The sequence below is a fragment of the Amyelois transitella genome, chromosome 14, assembly GCF_032362555.1.
Source record: "Amyelois transitella isolate CPQ chromosome 14, ilAmyTran1.1, whole genome shotgun sequence".
NCBI classification, from domain to species: Eukaryota; Metazoa; Arthropoda; class Insecta; order Lepidoptera; family Pyralidae; genus Amyelois; species Amyelois transitella.
The window spans coordinates 4,974,977-4,993,372 of record NC_083517.1 but is presented as its reverse complement, the minus strand read 5'-3'; the positions used below and the strand labels follow the sequence as shown (position 1 = coordinate 4,993,372).

The window sequence follows — 18,396 nt, the reverse complement described above, 5'->3', positions numbered from 1 at the left end:
GACACCGGAGGTCCCGGGTTCGAATCCCGGCCAGGGCATGATGAGAAAAGAACTTTTTCAGATTGGCCTGGGTCTTATCTATATAAATATTTATTATAAAATATAATATCGTTGAGTTAGTATCTAGTAACACAAGTTTCGAACTTACTTCGAGGCTAACTCAATCTGTGTAATTTGTCCCGTATATATTTATTTATTTATATAGGTTATAATGTAAAAGTTCTAATGGGCTGTGGTGTACGTACTTCCAAGCGTCGGTGGTTGTGGTAGAAAGTTACGAGTACCAGAATAAAAGAAGCACGAAGCAGAGCCAAGTCTCGAAAAGACTAAAAGGTTACATTCAACCGACAAGCTACCAGCCCATTGTTCAAAAGCATTCAAAATTTATGTAGAGTGCTTTTACTTTTTTACTGACAAGGTATGTTTCCCCTCTTTTCTGCAATGAACTTTGGATAGCTTCATATATTTCACAGTCGTACCTATTACATACTGCATTACAGTATTTACAACTATTATAAGTTCTAATAGGGATGTGGACTATTTTTGGGAAAGTGTTTATAACCATGCATAAGTACCAAATATAACCCAAACTTTTTATTATTATTTTTTTATTTGAAGTAATACCTTTAAAATAATTTATTTAAAATTCCATTTAAAATTTCGCGCTAAAACGCGGATACCTGTCAAACGGCCGCTGTGACGTCACGCGTTATAAAATATTGTCGAAGTTGAATGTAATGAATAGTTATTTCATAGTTGTGTGATAATAATATGAATTCTACATTTTATAAATATTGTGCGGTGCCGCAATGTAAAATTACAACTATTAAAACACCTGAAAAACTGTTTATTCACGTTCCACGTACAAAAACGATGCTGAAAAATTGGCTTCAATTAGCCCGTCGGGATCCGGCACTTGTATCTACACAAAGTAAAATGTATTTCTGTGTGGATCATTTTGATGTAAGTTTGATAATATTTGTTACATTTACTTGTATTAAAATAATTTAACTCTTCAAGTTTTCAAAGACGAAAACTCGAATTTTTAGGTTAGAAATAAAGTAAACAATGTTTCGTAGTTTCATTGTAGTTGCCAATGATATGGAGAATTATCCAGAATATCATTTGATGGGCACAGTATCCCAGATCAGACTGGGAGCAGGTTGTGTGCCAAGAAAGTTTGCATGTCAACCCGATAGAAAAGACGAACCGAAAACATAACTCGACTATTAGCAGTTAAAAGACAAAGATTGGAATCAATAGCGGAATGTGAATGAGAAAAAGAACAGACTCATTCTACACAAAGTATTTCCGTGGCTAAGATAATCGGACGGTAATCATGGTAATAATATGATCCAAATATCAACAAACACCATAGTATTTGACAGCGAAAATTCTTGTATTGCAACGCGTGACATCACGCATTTTGATTGGTGTTCATTGTCACGTGACTTGAGGGTGAAATATTTAATTACATTTTATTAAATAAAAAAATAATCCCTTGTTTTTTGAGGAAAATATTGTGTTTTTTATTATTTTTACTATAGAAACTACCTTTTCGTGGTAAAATTTTATACTTATTTGAGTACAGTCCACATCCCTATTATTATTTGACGCAAAAATATTTGAGCCTATCGAGTTATTAGAGCGCGTCATTTAAACTCGCGAACTAAACTTTTATGGGCAAGATACCAGGAGACAGTGGATTTTTAGTTTATTGTACTTGTAATAAGGTCGTTATTTTATTGAGTTTTGATTATATTTGATTCGGATGTAGGTTGCGGTATTCTGCGCCGTTCAAAAGTGGTAGGTACTGCAACAGGAACAAATATATCAGGACAGGAAAAACAGGACATTATTGCTTGAGATGTTGCAATAGTGTGGACGAATTTTAAAATATTATTAATGTATTGTTAATTGTAATTGTATATCTGTGTAATTTGACATATAGGTTATAATAGAATACAATGTACTTATTACTTATCAATAAATTAATTGAATTACATTTGAAAAAAATCAACCCTCAGGATTTTTTGGGTTTCTTTTTACCCTTTTTTGTATATTTAGATCTTTTGATTCTATTGGGATCTAAATTCTCCTTTTCTGACGAGTCGGAGCTGCCGGGCGTCGCTCCACGTTGCGCCCGCCTTTTCCTGTTCATCATCTCGGATAATGGTAGTTGCGACAGAATTTCGTAATCCCTATAAATAAACACTTCAATTAAGAGACATTAAAATTAAAAATGTATATAAGATTTCAATTTAAATGAATGTTTTTTTATTTATTTATATGCATATATGAAATGGTCATTGTTCAGATCTTTTTCCCATTAATAGGAACATTCATATAGTAAAGCTTTTACCATGATCCATTATGGGTTAGTTTCCTCTGCAAGGGTTGTGGAGGTCATACTGGAGTCGCTTTGTGTAAAAACCTGACTAATCCAGTCCAGGATTATGATCAAAAGGCGCACTCCTGGCTCGTAGATGGGGATGTATTCGGGATTACCGCCAGAAAGTAGGGATGCTTATTACAAATGAAGAGAACACTCTTCTTCATGATAAAAGGAACATACTCAAAAGCTCACAAATCTTCTAGAACACTCACTTTGGTAGACATGCTCTGTGAACCTCAACTGCTACTTGCAAATGCTCTGACTCAACATCAGTGTCAGATTCATCTATAACCTGTATTTTTTTTGTATTTTGTGATAAATCATTTTTCTTATTTTCGTTAAATATTTCCAAGTCATCCATAAAAACATCTTGACTCCCAAGAACGAAATCTTCCTCTGAAGTGGTTTTTTGTGTCAAGAGTTCATCATTATTCTTATCTAGTTCAACAGAGGTAATAGTGTCAAATATTTCACTTATGTCTGTTTGAACAGCAACTGATTTCTTATTAACATTTGCTTCATTGCTAGAGCCATATTCAATTGCAATAGATATATTACTAGTTTTATGATTTTGAGCATGTGAACTGCAATTAGGGCATGATAAATAAAGTAAACTCCGTTTTTTATACACTACCTTTATCTTATCTTTAATTTTACTTGTATATCTACTCTCTACATTATCATTTGTTGAATAGTCTGAGTGTTCATTCTTTTCAGCTTCATGCACAGCTCGCAAGGCTAGCTCATCTTTATCAATTATCTCAGTCGGAGTGTCCTCTATGGTGATACACTCTTCATCCATAACAATACCACTATCATCCTTCCATCCAACTTTGCTTGTATTCTTTAGCCGCAAATAATCTTTAACAGTGTACTCAGTATTCACATTTTCTTTGTAAGATTTAAAAAAACTTTGTAAATTTTTGTCCGAATGCGTATTAGCACCAACTTTTCGATTTTTATCAGTTTTAGTGAGTTGTTTTGACTCATTCAGAAACTTGTTTTTTACTGCAATAGACTTAATGGAACTCTTTTTTCTTACATCTTGTACAGCTCCACTTGAAAATGTCTGATTATTGACATTTATATTTGAAAATGGTTTACGAGATTTAGTAGAATTGCTCTCTAACCACTGCTGAACATAATTAGACTTTTTCATTTTCACTGTCTTCAATGAAGATATCTGTTCACCAGGATAAAAAGGCTGTTGACTGTTCTCCTTATTTTTCCCAAAAAAAGATGATTTTAGAGATTTTCTCTTATTACTATATTTTACTGGAGCTTGTATACAATCTGGGAACAATTCTTTTTCAACTTTCAATTGGTCAGACAGCCTCTGCCTTTTGTAAACTGGAAAAATATCATCAAGATATAAATGAAAATATTAAACCAAAGTTTACAAAAAAAATTAGTACCTATGTGCATAAATATCTCTTTTGTCCAGTAATTTAATGACTTTAAGGCTGGTGGTTTTAGCAGATTATTAATATTGTCGTTATATATTCCCTCTAAATATTATTTTAATAAATAAGTGAAACTTACCATCAGTTTTAAAAGCATCTTGGAATGTATTCAAAAGGTTGAGTGCATTTTTAACTTTATCTGATTGCAATTTGTCAATCACCCAAGTATTGTGGACAACTGGTGAGTTGAATATAGTGAAACAAGTAAGGCAGCCTTCTTCTTTAGAACAGCATTCGTTACATACTATATGACCATGAATACATCTCCAATAGACGCTACCTAATTTGTCACTGAATAAAGTGTTTTAGTATTAGTATATGTACTCAAACATGGATCATGTTTACACTTTCAAGGGGAAGAGCAATAATACAACAGTAACTGTCAATTATGTAATATGAAAAATAAGAGCTGATTGATACCATAAGGTGCCAAGTGTAGAACAACTAACACTGACTCCAAAAAATTTATCTTAGCTAATACTATAAGTACGACGAAGACAATTTAGCAATTGCATACGTTAAGCGTCACATTATAAAGATATATTTCGGGTTTAAATTAAAAAAAAATAATGCGTACCAAATGCCACATCGATTGTTGTCTATCAAGTTACGAAGGCTTTCGCCAACTTTATCAATATCAGTAAATTTAGACATGAGATTTTATCATGATTATTTATATTAAGAAAAACATAGCATCAAGAATGAACACAATTATTTATTAAATTTCCCTTTTTTGGTGTATTCGTATTCTGGGCCATGGGCATGACGTAATTCGAAAACAGACGAAAATTCGAAATCATTCAACCCACAAACTCAATACAGATAAAAGTCAGTGTTGCCAACCCCAAAAAGCTAAAAAACAACAACTCGCCTTAAAAAACAGTAGGTAGGTAAAACAAGCAGATTTCATAATTTTGCTCATATAATTATTATTAATATACAATTTTCTTAGTTACAAGAACTGACATACATTGACATAATATTTGTAATTACAACAATAAAATAACAAAAATCAAAGTAAAATTATTTTTCAGTTTCAATTTCGTCATCATCAATATTTTCACACTCATTATTATTTTTAAAATCATACATATTTTTGTTGAATTTCTTCATGTGCCTTTCTGTGGCTTTAAATGAATAGCAATCGGTTATTTCTGATTTAGTGTGTAATACTCCTTTAATAGTTGTATAGTCGCTGCCGGCAACGTTCCCAAAATAGGATTTTACTGGGAATATTGATTATTTTTTCTACTAATTTAAATCAAATATATGTGGGATTACTCCATGACATGACATTCATGTTTAAAGGGTTAAGAGATGAATGATATCAATAACTAAGAGATAAATAATAGAAATTGTTCGTGTCTTCTTTGTAGTATTTATGTTCTTTTGAATCTTCGAGATTTCGTTTTGACTAAATTATATAAACTTAATGATAAGCTATTGCCAAAAGATTGTTGCAAAGTCGATTTCTCTTTCGTGGCCCTTGAATAGGCCTGTAGCGGGAGAGATGATTCGGGCTCGACCGCCACCAAACGGAAGATCTTCCGTCAGGCAAGGTGTTACGCCTGGAGAACCGTGGCACACATGGGTATGTATGTTTCCTTGCCGGATATTTTCTATGCCAGTCATTTCTAGACACGATTCGATCCATGGTAAACTAAAACGAGAAAAAATACTTTACCATAACTTAGACCCTAGTTTATCAATATGATTTTATGTTCAATGATGTTTGACACTAGCGCCCGTGTTTATGTTATCGATGTGAATGAAATATTGAGAATATTACATGTTTCTCAAAGTCACAACTAAGAAGATTAAAAGTAATAGGTTTTAAAACACCTTTTTATAAATACACTTATAATAATTTTACGAAATATTAACCACTTACCGGTGAAAAGTTAGATTCGGCCTATTTTTGCACTTCACTTTATAGTTTATTTTCGATTAATATTAGCACAGCTTTGTACATAGTCGAAAACCACGGGAAAACGTATAAACATCACGATGACAACTTCATACACGTAAACAAAGCGGGAAAGTTCGATGGCGTCAGCGGCAGCAAAACTACATCGAAGCCAATGAAGAGGGTGCTGATAAAAGAGTATAAGTATTTTTTCTTCTGTAAACCACTGTTTTGAGAAAGAGACAGATACATCATTGTTATTTCTGAGTTGAACAAATTTGGCATTCTTCATTGTCCAAAGATTGGGTTGTAAACTACAATGACAGTCACTATCATTGACATTGCCAAACTAAAACATAACTTTAGTTCTATCTTAGATTATTTAATAATAAAATAAATTCTAAATTAAATTTTGATCCGTAGGGAGGGCGCATCACGCAGGCAGCATACCTGCGCTGTACCCACAGATATTAGAATCCTAGTGACCAGTATCCATGGAGATTTTATACTATAGCAACTTGCGAATTATGTAAAGAAAAGAACGATTAACAAAATAAATATATATTGGGTGCTATTTATACAATTCTCTAACATAAAAAATAATCGAATGAAAAAATGTGAAAAGAAACAAAAAACTATCGAAGAAAAACGCAACGAAATTCAGAGAAGACTCCGCGATTTCAAATTGCCGGGTGCTAGAGGGTCTTCCATTAAGAGACAAGACCGTACTCTAGGGGCCGGACTCAGCAGAAACTTAAATACGACATAATGTACAAATAATAAAAAACTTTAAATATTAATTATAAAACAAATTTTAAACTTAACCCAATACCCGCTACAATACCTAAAGCTTGTCGAATCGAACACAGATTGAAAAATCGAATAAGTTTATTTTGATAGTTTTATAATACTAAAATATTAATGAATACAAACTAAAACACAAACACTACATATAAATTCACATAACCTTATACCTTGATTATAAATACTTATAATAAATAATCAATAAAATTAATATATTTTGTAACTATATCCGTAAAAAAAAAAAAAAAGTAATGTACCGGCCGGTTCGCGTCAGAATTGCGATGATGGATGTTTATTACACATTTGTTGTTATTATTTTTGTGAATATTGTTCTCATGTTCAACAAATTTAATAGGTAAACAGTTGAGTAATGAAATGAATAAAGTTAAATAAGTATGTCGGGAATAGTTGAGTGTAAACGTTTCTTTCCCATTGATAGTATACAAAAAGTTTGCGATCTATTTCATGATCAACTGCGTAATGAAAAGGAACCCGACTTAGCATTGTTTTCTATAATTATTGGTGCAGTTGAAAATAACTTAACAAATACAAAGAATAGTGACAAAGATGTTACTTTATCTGCTAATAAATTTATAAAAATGAAGTTTCCATGTGTTGAGTGGGAAGACGTGCAATCTCTTTACGAGCGCTTTGTATCTTTGATGAAAGGAGGAGTTGATACGAAGCTTCTGAATGGAGAATACGCAACCCGCGACTTAGTTAAGCGAGTAGCCGATGTGGTGTGGAACTCTTTAACTCGTAGTTATTACAAGGATCGAGCACACCTGCAGTCTATCTACAGTTTCTTGACAGGAAATAAACTGGACTGTTTTGGAGTAGCCTTTGCTGTCACTGCAGGGTGCCAAGTTTTGGGTAAACGGGATGTACATTTAGCTTTGTCTGAAGATCATGCTTGGGTTGTTTTTGGAAAAGATAAGACTGAAACTGCTGAGGTAACCAATTATGTTTCTTTTAGTAATGTTAATTTATTAGTTATATGTTTTTAAAGAAGTTAGTAGCAAACTTTATATATGTATGTATATAGACAATTTTATTAGGAAGTGATGCTAGGCCCTAAGATTTTAATTATACAATTTTCTAAAAATACGTATAATTAAAAAGAAACAAAGTTACTTCAGGATTTATATGAAATGTTTATGATTCCATTTTTTTTTCCATATATTGTTTATTTTAGGTTACTTGGCATGGTAAAGGCAATGAGGATAAAAGAGGCCGTTCAGTAGGCGATGGTGTTTCAGCTCGTTCTTGGTTATATGTGGCTGGAAAACCTGTTGTGTGCACCAGAATTATGGAGCTGGCAGCATTGGTGTCCTCAATAAATCCTACCTTAACACCCACTATAGATGTCCATGAAGTGGCTTTGATGCAATATAATCTCTTGTGGATGCTGTATGACAAAGGTTTTCTTACGAACTTTTTTATCTAGTTTCACTGGGCATGTACAGTACACCTTGAACAACCTATGTTGTATATAATTTTTCTATGCTTATGCCAGTATTAATGAAATCAATTTGAATTAGAAGTTAGGTGATTTAGCAATAAAGCATCATTAAAATCTTAGAAGTAGTCTTGCAGTGCCTATGACTGCAATCCTGGATTGTTTGTCAGGTTTTACACTAGTTACCTCCCATTTGATGGTTTGAGCTCCATAACCTTTGTAAGTGTACCTATCATACACATATAGTTGCCTGAATGTGCAGGTTCACTCACAATAAAAATTATACATATATATACCTCACTCAGGAATGATTTATTAGTACTTTCTCACTGTAGTGGTATTTGAACCCTTGTATCACAGTTTCTCCTCTTGGTTGGATGTCTTAACCTTAAGACTGATCCTCAGAACAACTGACCGCCACCAATGGGAAGATAAAAAAAAAATCATACATACATAAAATCACGCCTCTTTCCCAGAGGCGTAGGCAGAGACTACCTCCTTCCACTTGCCACGATCCCTACATACTTCCTTTGCATCATCCACATTCATAACTCTCTTCATGCAGGTTCGGCGGTTTCGGGTACTTTTGACCTGACCCTTTACCAGGACGTCCTTAATTTGATCAAGATATGTTCGTCTAGGTCTTCCCACTCCGACCTTTCCCTGTAATTAAAAAATAAAAAAAATCACCTGAAGATATATTTGTAAATTTAGTTCTTTAACATTTGTCAGGACATTTAGATGCATATCCCATGGCCCTGGGTAATCTTGGAGACTTAGATGAGTATATGAGAGTATCAAACTGTTCAGAAGACAAGAAAGATTCTCCCGAGACAGGAAACTTGCAGGGTGGACAGCCTCGGCCGGATTCAGCAGCCCTGTATGCGCAGGCCATTCGGTCTTCACGTACTCATTATGAAGACAGGCATGTTTATCCTTACACATTTCAAGGAGGCTATTACCATCGCCACAAGATGTACAAAGAAGCTTTCCAAGCATGGGCCTGTGCTGGTGATGTTATAAGGCAGTAAGTATTTGCTTTTGAGTTGAGCTAATAAAAACAATTTCTTTAAATACCTACCTCAATCCCAAAAAAATTATACAAAACCCAACTAAATTGCCTTTGACTGGAAGAGATCCCTTCATGGGATAAGTAGCCACTGCAAGTGATTTATATCTTTCCTAACTTTGTACTATTTCTTGTAACTGTGTAAATTTCAGTGCAATAAAGATATTACTAACTTAAAATATTTGGACACCGTGCACTTGCTACGCCTAGTCAGCCAGCGACGCTGACCCTTATATTTTATTTAATGTATTTTTTTTATATATTTGCAGTTATAATTATTCACGTGATGATGAAGAAATATATAAAGAATTTTCCGAGATTGCAAATGAATTAATACCTCAGCTAATGAAAGCTGAAAGTTCAGGCCATTCAGCCAGATCTATACTGAAGGACCCAGAATGTTTTGCATCATTACTCAGGTGTAGTAAAATTGGGTTTGAATAATTCATTGTAAGTAAATTAATTGTTTAAGCCTTTGCACTTTATTGATGTCCATTTCTTTTATTTATAGGTTTTATGATGGAATTTGTAAATGGGAAGAGGGTAGTCAAACTCCAATACTGCACATTGGTTGGGCAAAACCTCTTGTGAGCACTATTTCCAAATTCGATGCAGAAGTTCGTGCTCAAGTTAATATCATATGTAATACAGACATTGAGGAACCCAGTGAGAAACACAAAGAAGGCGTTAAATCTGAAGATGGTAATTCTGACGAGAAATGGAATAATAATTCTGAAAATACTGAAATGAGTGTCAGGGAGCAGTTGACAGCTGCAGTGAATAGTCGACCTCGGGTAACACTTTACAGTCATAAAATGGCTGCGCTGAAGCCTTTACTTTTGGCTGAAAGACTCAACACTCACGCTCTTCAACTGCAGTTGACGGCGCAGAGCCAGCTTCAGCGGCCGCAAGCCCCCGCCAAGCGGCGGGACGACGACGACAGCCCTTGCGCTCCCACCGCACGCGCTAAACGCGCTAGGCGCGAACGTTAGACCCGGCTTCACAGAATACCGGTAAAGTAGCTCTGTGGGCTTATTAACAAACAATGACAAGGCATGACTTATCTTCTCTGCAATGATTTCAAAAGTAAGTATACGCCCATACAAAAACATTGCTATTACTAATGGTTTTTTTTATATACTCTCGACTAAATGACTTTGGCACTAAATGGAGTGTTTTGGGTCAAAAGCAGCGGTGCCATTTCAATGAGCACTTGGCTTGGTCCTTATGTAGTATATATGTATATACAAAGAATTCAATGCTTCTCTTTTTCACTAGGGTTAACCTCTGAGATTACCTCTAAGATAGAAAGAGATCATAAGACTTATGCCTTGTCAACGTTTGTGAATAGTGCAAGTAGCTATGGCAGAATGAGCTTTCTGAGCTATAGCTGAGCTTTGTCATATATGAAACTGATTTATACATAACAGTCATTAGGGTTTCAATCCTGCAATAAATATACCAATAGGTAGTGTTTAAATACAACATGGAATAGTTTTTGACTTTGGGTCATGCACAATCATTTTCCTGGTTTCCTGGTGTTATTCTCTGTTGTGACCTCAACTCTTTGGAGAGGAGCCCGCACGGGTTCACCTATTACCACTATCCTGGATAAATTAAGTCAGATCTGCACACGACGACTCCCGTCTTACCTCTGCAACAATTGCTGGGTACCCTAACCGCTATAGATCTTGGTGACTTATTGAGTCTGGAAGGCAAATACCACATCTAAAATGACTCCACTGCGAGGTTGTCGAAGTCCGATGGAAATCTTTTCATATAACACCTCATTCATATGCCCTTGGACTCCTCTCCAATCCAATACAGGAAATAAAAGTATACAAACGGGAACGGGGGAAGAAAAATTAACACAGGTTATTATTTTTAAAGAATTGAATTAGTATTCATGTTTGTACTGTAGATTCATCAAGTACAATGTCTGTAAAACTCTAATACGCTTTCTGTTAGACTGCAATTGTACTATTGCCTTGAATTATTAGTAAAAGAGTAATGTATAGTAATCAATGTACAAATTTGACAAACATAAATTTTTATCTAGTTATATCAATAATATGTGAATTTTCTGTTATAAATATATATTTTCTGACTATGGTCAGACATAGAATATATTATCACAAGAAAATAAATATATTGCGTACGATATCATCACATTACAGTAAAGGTAATAGGATTACTAGGTCAACTGTAAACCCACGACGTGAACCACGTAGACAAATGCACGTGTTATTCACTTGTTAGTTAACATACCTATTTCTTGATACGACATGAGGGAGGACTGTGATTATTGTGTCACCCATGCATGGCCGTTTTTCTCTGTGCAAAGTCTACTAAAAAATGGTATGTAAGTACCTACATACCTATAAGTTCTATAACTTTAACCATATAAAGTCATATTACCGACCTAGTGGCAGAAGCTAGAAATATGGACATGGAAAGAAGATGTATGTCGAATATTGTAAAAACAATCGGTTGTCATCTTGATTATAGCTCTACCGATTGTAAGTATTATTATTTTATTTTATGAATTTTGTTCTACATGAATATGTTAATTTTAACTAGGGTTGTTGAGAATGACTCTTCCGCTATCGCTTCCTCAGAATTTAAGAGGAATTAATGAGGAATTTCAATGCGCATGCGCATCGCGTATAATGAACGGAACAATTCTAATATGTAGGTACTGGCCTGAATTGGGTGGCCTAATATGTACTAATATATCTATAAATTCAAGACATGCGAGACCGGGTCAGTAGTGTAAAATACACCATTAAATTGTATCGATGAAGTAGATCAGGGCATTTTAATTTTAAGCGAAAAAATCAAACGTGCATTTTTATGTACCTATTACTTTTTATGAAACTACGAGTTGATCCACAAGGAAAACGGGCATTTCTTCACTTCATATGGCCGAACTTTGTTTCCGGACGAATCACTGGTAGTAATATATTTTCTGGTTTAACATTCCAACTATTTATTTACCAAATTATGTACACAGAAAAAATCGGGAATGATAAACACAAAAAACAAAAATACCTAGGTTCTACATTCTCTAAAGAAATCACTTCTAGCAGACCTGACGTAGGAGACGTGTTATTTATTCTTTACTTTATAACTATGATAAACTTTAGAATTTCGGTACAAGTGATTTATCTATATTTTTTTATTATTATGTTTTGATCATAAATCGTTGAGATAATTAAGGATTTTAGGTATAAATATGCGCTAATTATGATAATTTTGTGATAAATCTAGGATTAGATGATTTGTTTTATGTCGCACTCTGCAGAAATCGTTTGTAATTTTGTTGTTAAATTACAATAAATCTATTTAATAGTAAAATTGTTTGTCTCCTTTCTTTGTAAATTCTCTAATAATTATTTTTACATATTAAAAATGGTGTAATAAACTTTCTTTGTATGTAGTTACCTACATACTTAACTGTTTTCCATTTCGGATAACAACACTCAGGTTCGCCTCTTGGTCTGATGGTCTCAAACTTTTATTCCATATATCATATGGAATAAAGGTTTGTTTTTATCTAGAATAGTAAAATAAAGAAATGGTTATGTTTATTTGCGGTCTTGAAAAAAATAAATACATACATAGGTATATAATCACGTCTATATCCCAGCCTAGCCTACAGTCTTGAAAAGATTGAAAGGCCACGTTAGGCTTACTGGTAAAATTGAGATTCAAATACTGTCAGGTCGCTAGCGCGCCTAAACGAAATCCCAAGTTTATAAGCCGATACCTTAGTCGCCTTTGACGATATCCATGGGAAAGAGATGGCGTGTATCTATTTTTTTCTGTGGGTGCCCGGAACCACACGGCACTAATCCTTTTCCCGGATAACTTTATAAATATTGATTATCTGCAATATAATTAATTTCAAAACAAATATATGCTTATTGCAATCTGGGATAACGTACCTTTCTAATGTTGCAACACATGGTACCTAACAAGCTTGACATATAAAAACCCTTGCAGAGTCAACAGTTTCGGAAAGACTGGAAGTCCACGTTCAGCTGTATGGCTTCATGATGGAATTAGCGATGGAGATGCAGATATTCGAAATTTACGCGGACGAAGTCATGAGCAAAGTCTAGTGAGAAAAAAAAAATAGTTTTTTGGGGTTCGAAGTTGGACCGCCAACTTCAGTCTCCCGCGCCAACCACTGGACCATCGAAGCCGCTGCGTTGGTGTCGAAATGAAAGTAGACTAAAAAACCAAAAAGCTTTTTACGTGAGAATTACCGCACATACCTATTATGCTTAATATAATGTGCGGCAAAACCAGGATATTATCAAACTGATTTTCACTTATATTTATATGTTATTTATAGGTATAATGCTGTCTGTCGTACAATGATAGATAAATGACTTTAAATTTTAAATTTCGTAACTTATTTGCAGGCAATCTCATGCCTTGAGTTCATTCAAATGACAATAACTTTTTTTTAGTGAACCGATTTTGATAAAACAAACTTTAGATGTTTTTCTTAGTTAAAACAAAGCAGTTGGTGAAAGTTTAAAGTAAATCGGTTCAGTACTTTCGGAGATAAGCGTGATCAAACATACAGACAGACAGACAAAAAATAATAATAAAAAAAATTTGCTTTCTATTATTCATTCTATGCCGTGTGGTTCCCGGCACCAATACAAAAAAGAATAGGACCACTCCATCTCTTTCCCATGGATGTGGTAAAAGACGACTAAGGGATAGGCTTACAAACTTGGGATTCTTTTTTAGGCGATGGGCTAGCAACCTGTCACTATTTGAATCTCAATTCTATCATTAAGCCAAATAGCTGAACGTGGCCATTCAGTCCTTTCAAGACTGTTGGCTCTGTCTACCCCGCAAGGGATATAGACGTGAACATATGTATGTATGTATTCATTCTAAGTGTCCCTCTATCCATTTCATTCAAAAATACTAAATGTATAGACAAAATATTTTTACTGTTTTATTATATGTATAGATATAGTATCTATCGTTGAGCAAGGATCTCGTAACACAAATTTTGAACTTCGAGCTAACTCAAACTGTGTAATTTGTCCCGTATATATTATAATAGCTGCGCCCGTGGCTTCGTCCGCGCGGAATAGTTATTTTGATATTTATTTTTATTATTGGATGACTAATTTTCCCCGTTTTTTTTCACATATTTTCCATTATTTCTTCGCTCCTTATAGTTGCAGGGTGATGTTATAAATCTAGGTCTATTCAACGCAACAAACTCTTCAGCTTTATTATATTAGTATAGATTTATATCTGGCATTTTTCTACATGATGCATTGGTTAAATTCGGGAAACAATACTTCACCATAGTTTTTATATAGTCCGCTTAACTTTTTCGTTTTTTAGTCTGTGGACGCATATCACTGACAGCTGTCAGGAATCCGTCACAATATACATAGTATCTCTATTAAGTAAGGATGTGACATTTCTGATAAAAAATCTATTTATATTAGTATGAAAAATCGATTAATAAATAATCGATTTTTCTTAAGAAAATAATCGATTTAATTATATTGATAGATTTTTTCCTAAGTTTTTATTAATGTCAAAATAAACGCAATATACATTACATCAATAGATTTATTCATTAAAAATAAACAACAGAAACAGTAAGTTCTTAATAATCAACACAAATTAAAGTTTTTAACAATCAAGTTTAACAAAAGGAAGTTTCAGCAACGAATAATTAATAACATATCAACCGAATGTTGGTAAAATACTATTCATCGACTAACTCCATATAGAGAATGATTGATTAAATGAATCATCTAAACTGTTTTAAAAGCACAGAAAGAATGCACAGATGGCGTTAATGTAATATTATGGAGCTATGATAGTATTATTAGATTACCATAGATAGTAGATTACCACAATAAGGCTGCCGTGTGGTTCCCGGCACCAATACAAAAAAGAATAGGACCACTCCATCTCTTTCCCATGGATGTCGTAAATGCGACTAAAGGATAGGCTTACAAACTTGGGATTCTTTTTTAGGCGATGGGCTAGCAACCTGTCACTATTTGAATCTCAATTCTATCATTAAGCCAAATAGCTGAACGTGGCCATTCAGTCTTTTCGACTGTTGGCTCTGTCTACCCCGCAAGGGATATAGACGTGACCATATGTATGTATGTATGATAGTATTCTTTCCGGGCTCCAAGCCAGAAGACAAAAACGTAATGTCGGAGTGCATTTATAGCATGATTACAAAAATCGATTTTTTATCGATTTTTAATTTAAAAAATCACGTATGATCGATATTTATTTCACATTCCTACTATTTTGTTTGTGTTGTGTCCGTCACGAAAACGAAAGGTAAAATTTTTTCAATTCTGCATCTTTTCAAATAAACAGTAGGTATGAATCGAAAAAGAAACGTTCAGTTCACAAAACCAGACGATCCACAGTTTTTAAAAGTGCTTAAAAAACAAGCAGGTTATGATGATAGAAATCATAAGTTCGATAAACTTGATAATGACGAAGATGATTTTGTTGATGATACTGAAAGTGATAAACCACAAGTAGTGGTACTTATGGAAGGTGATCTGACTGCTGAAGAGGCGGATTTAGAACACAAGAGAATATGCGATAAATTATCCGAAACTAAAGCAGATTTAACTAAACGAGTGATATTTAAAGTCAAACAGAAACCGGTTGAAGTTAACAGTAAAAAGCATAAGCTCAAAGATTCCAAACCAGAAACATCGCTTAAAAAAAACAGAAATTTACTGTCTTTTGATGATGAAAACCATGAAGATGATGAATGACAAAAACCTTTTGATAGTTATGGACTTACAGTTGGATTATAGTTTTGTGTTTTGGGACAGTATCAGACAGTAGACAGTAAATAATATATAATTGAATTGTATTTAACTGAAAATAAGAGTGGTCTTACTGTAATAAACATAGAGTTTATTTATTAGAAACAAAAATACAAATCCTTTCTCATTAAAATATTAGTTGTATAAAACAAACCCAATTAAAGTGAAATTACTTTAATTGGTTTTGTGATGGGATGGGACCATAGGTATACACTCCTTTATGTTTAGTTAGAGTTCCTTTATATATAGTTTTCTGTCAACAAATTAAGGTTAAAATGTTATTGTCTAAGATATGATAAGATGTTGTCTGGTACTTTCAAAATGTTTTACCACTAGTGCTGAGGAATAGAATTGGTTTATAAAAAACTATGTTAGGTTGTCACCTATCCTTATATACCTACCTACCATACAATATACTATTACAAAAAGATAAGATCAATATTTTTGTTTTTTAACTTAAGACTAGGTAGTAACTATTATGTAAACTAGTAAATTTGTATTGAGCACTCCTCTGTTCCAGCTATAGATGATTGAAGATTAAGATGAAATATATCAGACAAATATCGTATGTAAATATTGTATCTTGAATAAGTACCAATGTTGTGATGAAATTAGAATCTTAATCCTTCTAGAGTGTTTCACTACAAACCTCTAGTAGTACATAATCTGAGCTACAAGCACTATGCTACCTATCTAAAGGTACTTATGTTCGTCTGTACTCATAAAGGCTTGCTTGAGGCGTGCATTGTATAATTTTGCCCACCAATCCTTATGCACCATAACAAAAAAAAGAAAGAAATTTAAAAAACAACATATATACATACATAAAATTACCTCTTTCCTGAAGAATAGGTAGGGTAGGTTTTTCACTTCAAAAAATTGGGCATAAAAATAATAAAAAGTGAGCACCCCTAAAAAATTATTCTAAGGCACACCCTTTCAGACACTCTGACCCAAAATAATGGAAAAAGATTCAAAAAGTGACAGGCTACTAGCCTATTGCCTACTGAAGAATCCCAAGTTAGTTCTCCTTGTCGTTTAGATGCCTTTTACGACAGTCATGTCAAAGATGTGGAGTGATCCTATTCTAAAGTGCCAGGAACCACAGGGCATTTTATACAAACCTACCCATTTTGTTTTTGTTACAGGCACCTTGCCTTACACACCTTAAGTGAGTCTAGTCCCATTCTAATTTTATGATTAAAAATACTTACTATGTACCAAATTTCATGAAAATCGATCTAGTAGATTTTGCTTGAAAGAGTACACTCGTGCTACAGATATTTGCTTACCATAATTTAGTACATACATATAATCATGTATATAGCCCTTGTGGAGTAAACATAACCAACAGTCTTGAAAAGACTGATATGCCTTGTTCAGCTGTTTGGCTATATGATAAAATTGAGATTCAAAAAGTGATTTTGTCAAGTTGCTAGCCCATCGTCTAAAAGAAAACCAAAAATATCCCTTGATCCCCTTTCACTTATATAATTTTTCTATTGGTACCAGGAACCACGTGTCATATATATGCCAATGTCTAACTAAATCAGTATACTGTATAAGTAGAATCTAGTTTTTTTTTTAATTTAAAAGAATTTTCAATTTAGCCCTTCATAACTTTAAAATTGATAAAATTTTAGGTTTATCATATTTAAAACCTACACATCTATATAACTTCACGCTGCAACTATAAGGAGCACAGAAATAATGGAAAATGTGAAAAAAAAACAGGGAAAATTGTTCATCCTTAAGCCCTAAGTTTAATGATGCCCAAAATAATAATTCCACGGCGACGAAGTCGCGGGCACAGCTAGTAGGTAATATAAAGAGTAAAATACCTAGTTGTTATGTACCTACACAAAATTTTATTTTAATCAATTCATGTACACATCACACTATTAGATATTTTGTATATGTTTATTTATTTGATCAATTTTATACTACATTCACAGATGAGTTTGATTTTCAAACAAATTCATATAAACACCATTTTCAAGATATATTCCATTCAAATATGGACCATAACATATTGCAACAATGCCTATTTGAGGATTGTATGACTTATTGTAATACATTATTTGTTTTAACAAATTTGTTTAGTTGGGACACTTTTCCCAACAGAATTGTGGGTTTAGATAGTATGTCGATGAGTTTTGTCCTTAAAATTAAATTTGCTAAGATATTGTGGTAACTTTTCCACTTTCTTCCAAACTATTTCTTTTTTTAGTTTTCCCTCTTGTGTTGCCATTTGCTGTAATGACAGGTTCACTTTTAGGAACTGTGACTGATATTTCCACATCATTTTCATATTCTAATAATTTACGCAGTAAAAATTTTCTTTCATCCTTAACAATGAGTATACTTTCTTGAATTTTGGCAACTTCATCACATAAAGCAGCGTTTTCCTGAAAATAAAGAAACCACCCATTATTAAATATTT

The 18,396-nt window shown here is 33.5% G+C and overlaps 3 protein-coding genes across 3 annotated transcripts; 2 read left to right on the top strand and 1 right to left on the bottom strand.

Annotated features, from left to right (window-relative positions):
• Positions 1-1,902: 1,902 nt before the first annotated feature.
• LOC106135393 (uncharacterized) lies at positions 1,903-4,693 on the bottom strand. Its single transcript, XM_013335677.2, has 4 exons — positions 4,436-4,693; positions 3,938-4,149; positions 2,608-3,745; positions 1,903-2,201 (listed from the first exon to the last, which is right to left on the bottom strand). The coding sequence occupies exons 1-4, from the start codon at positions 4,510-4,512 to the stop codon at positions 2,024-2,026; spliced, it is 1,605 nt and encodes a 534-aa protein (XP_013191131.2). The 5' UTR covers positions 4,513-4,693; the 3' UTR covers positions 1,903-2,023.
• Positions 4,694-6,813: 2,120 nt separating this feature from the next.
• On the top strand, positions 6,814-12,425 carry LOC106135391 (menin). Its single transcript, XM_060947815.1, has 5 exons — positions 6,814-7,521; positions 7,764-7,989; positions 8,760-9,054; positions 9,366-9,515; positions 9,608-12,425. Exons 1-5 carry the CDS (start codon positions 6,964-6,966, stop codon positions 10,086-10,088), a joined length of 1,710 nt encoding a protein of 569 aa, XP_060803798.1. The 5' UTR covers positions 6,814-6,963; the 3' UTR covers positions 10,089-12,425.
• Positions 12,426-15,412: 2,987 nt separating this feature from the next.
• Positions 15,413-16,581, top strand: LOC106135396 (uncharacterized protein KIAA1143 homolog). The gene has a single exon (XM_013335679.2). The coding sequence runs from the start codon at positions 15,492-15,494 to the stop codon at positions 15,897-15,899; it is 408 nt and encodes a 135-aa protein (XP_013191133.1). The 5' UTR covers positions 15,413-15,491; the 3' UTR covers positions 15,900-16,581.
• The last annotated feature ends 1,815 nt before the right edge of the window (positions 16,582-18,396 follow it).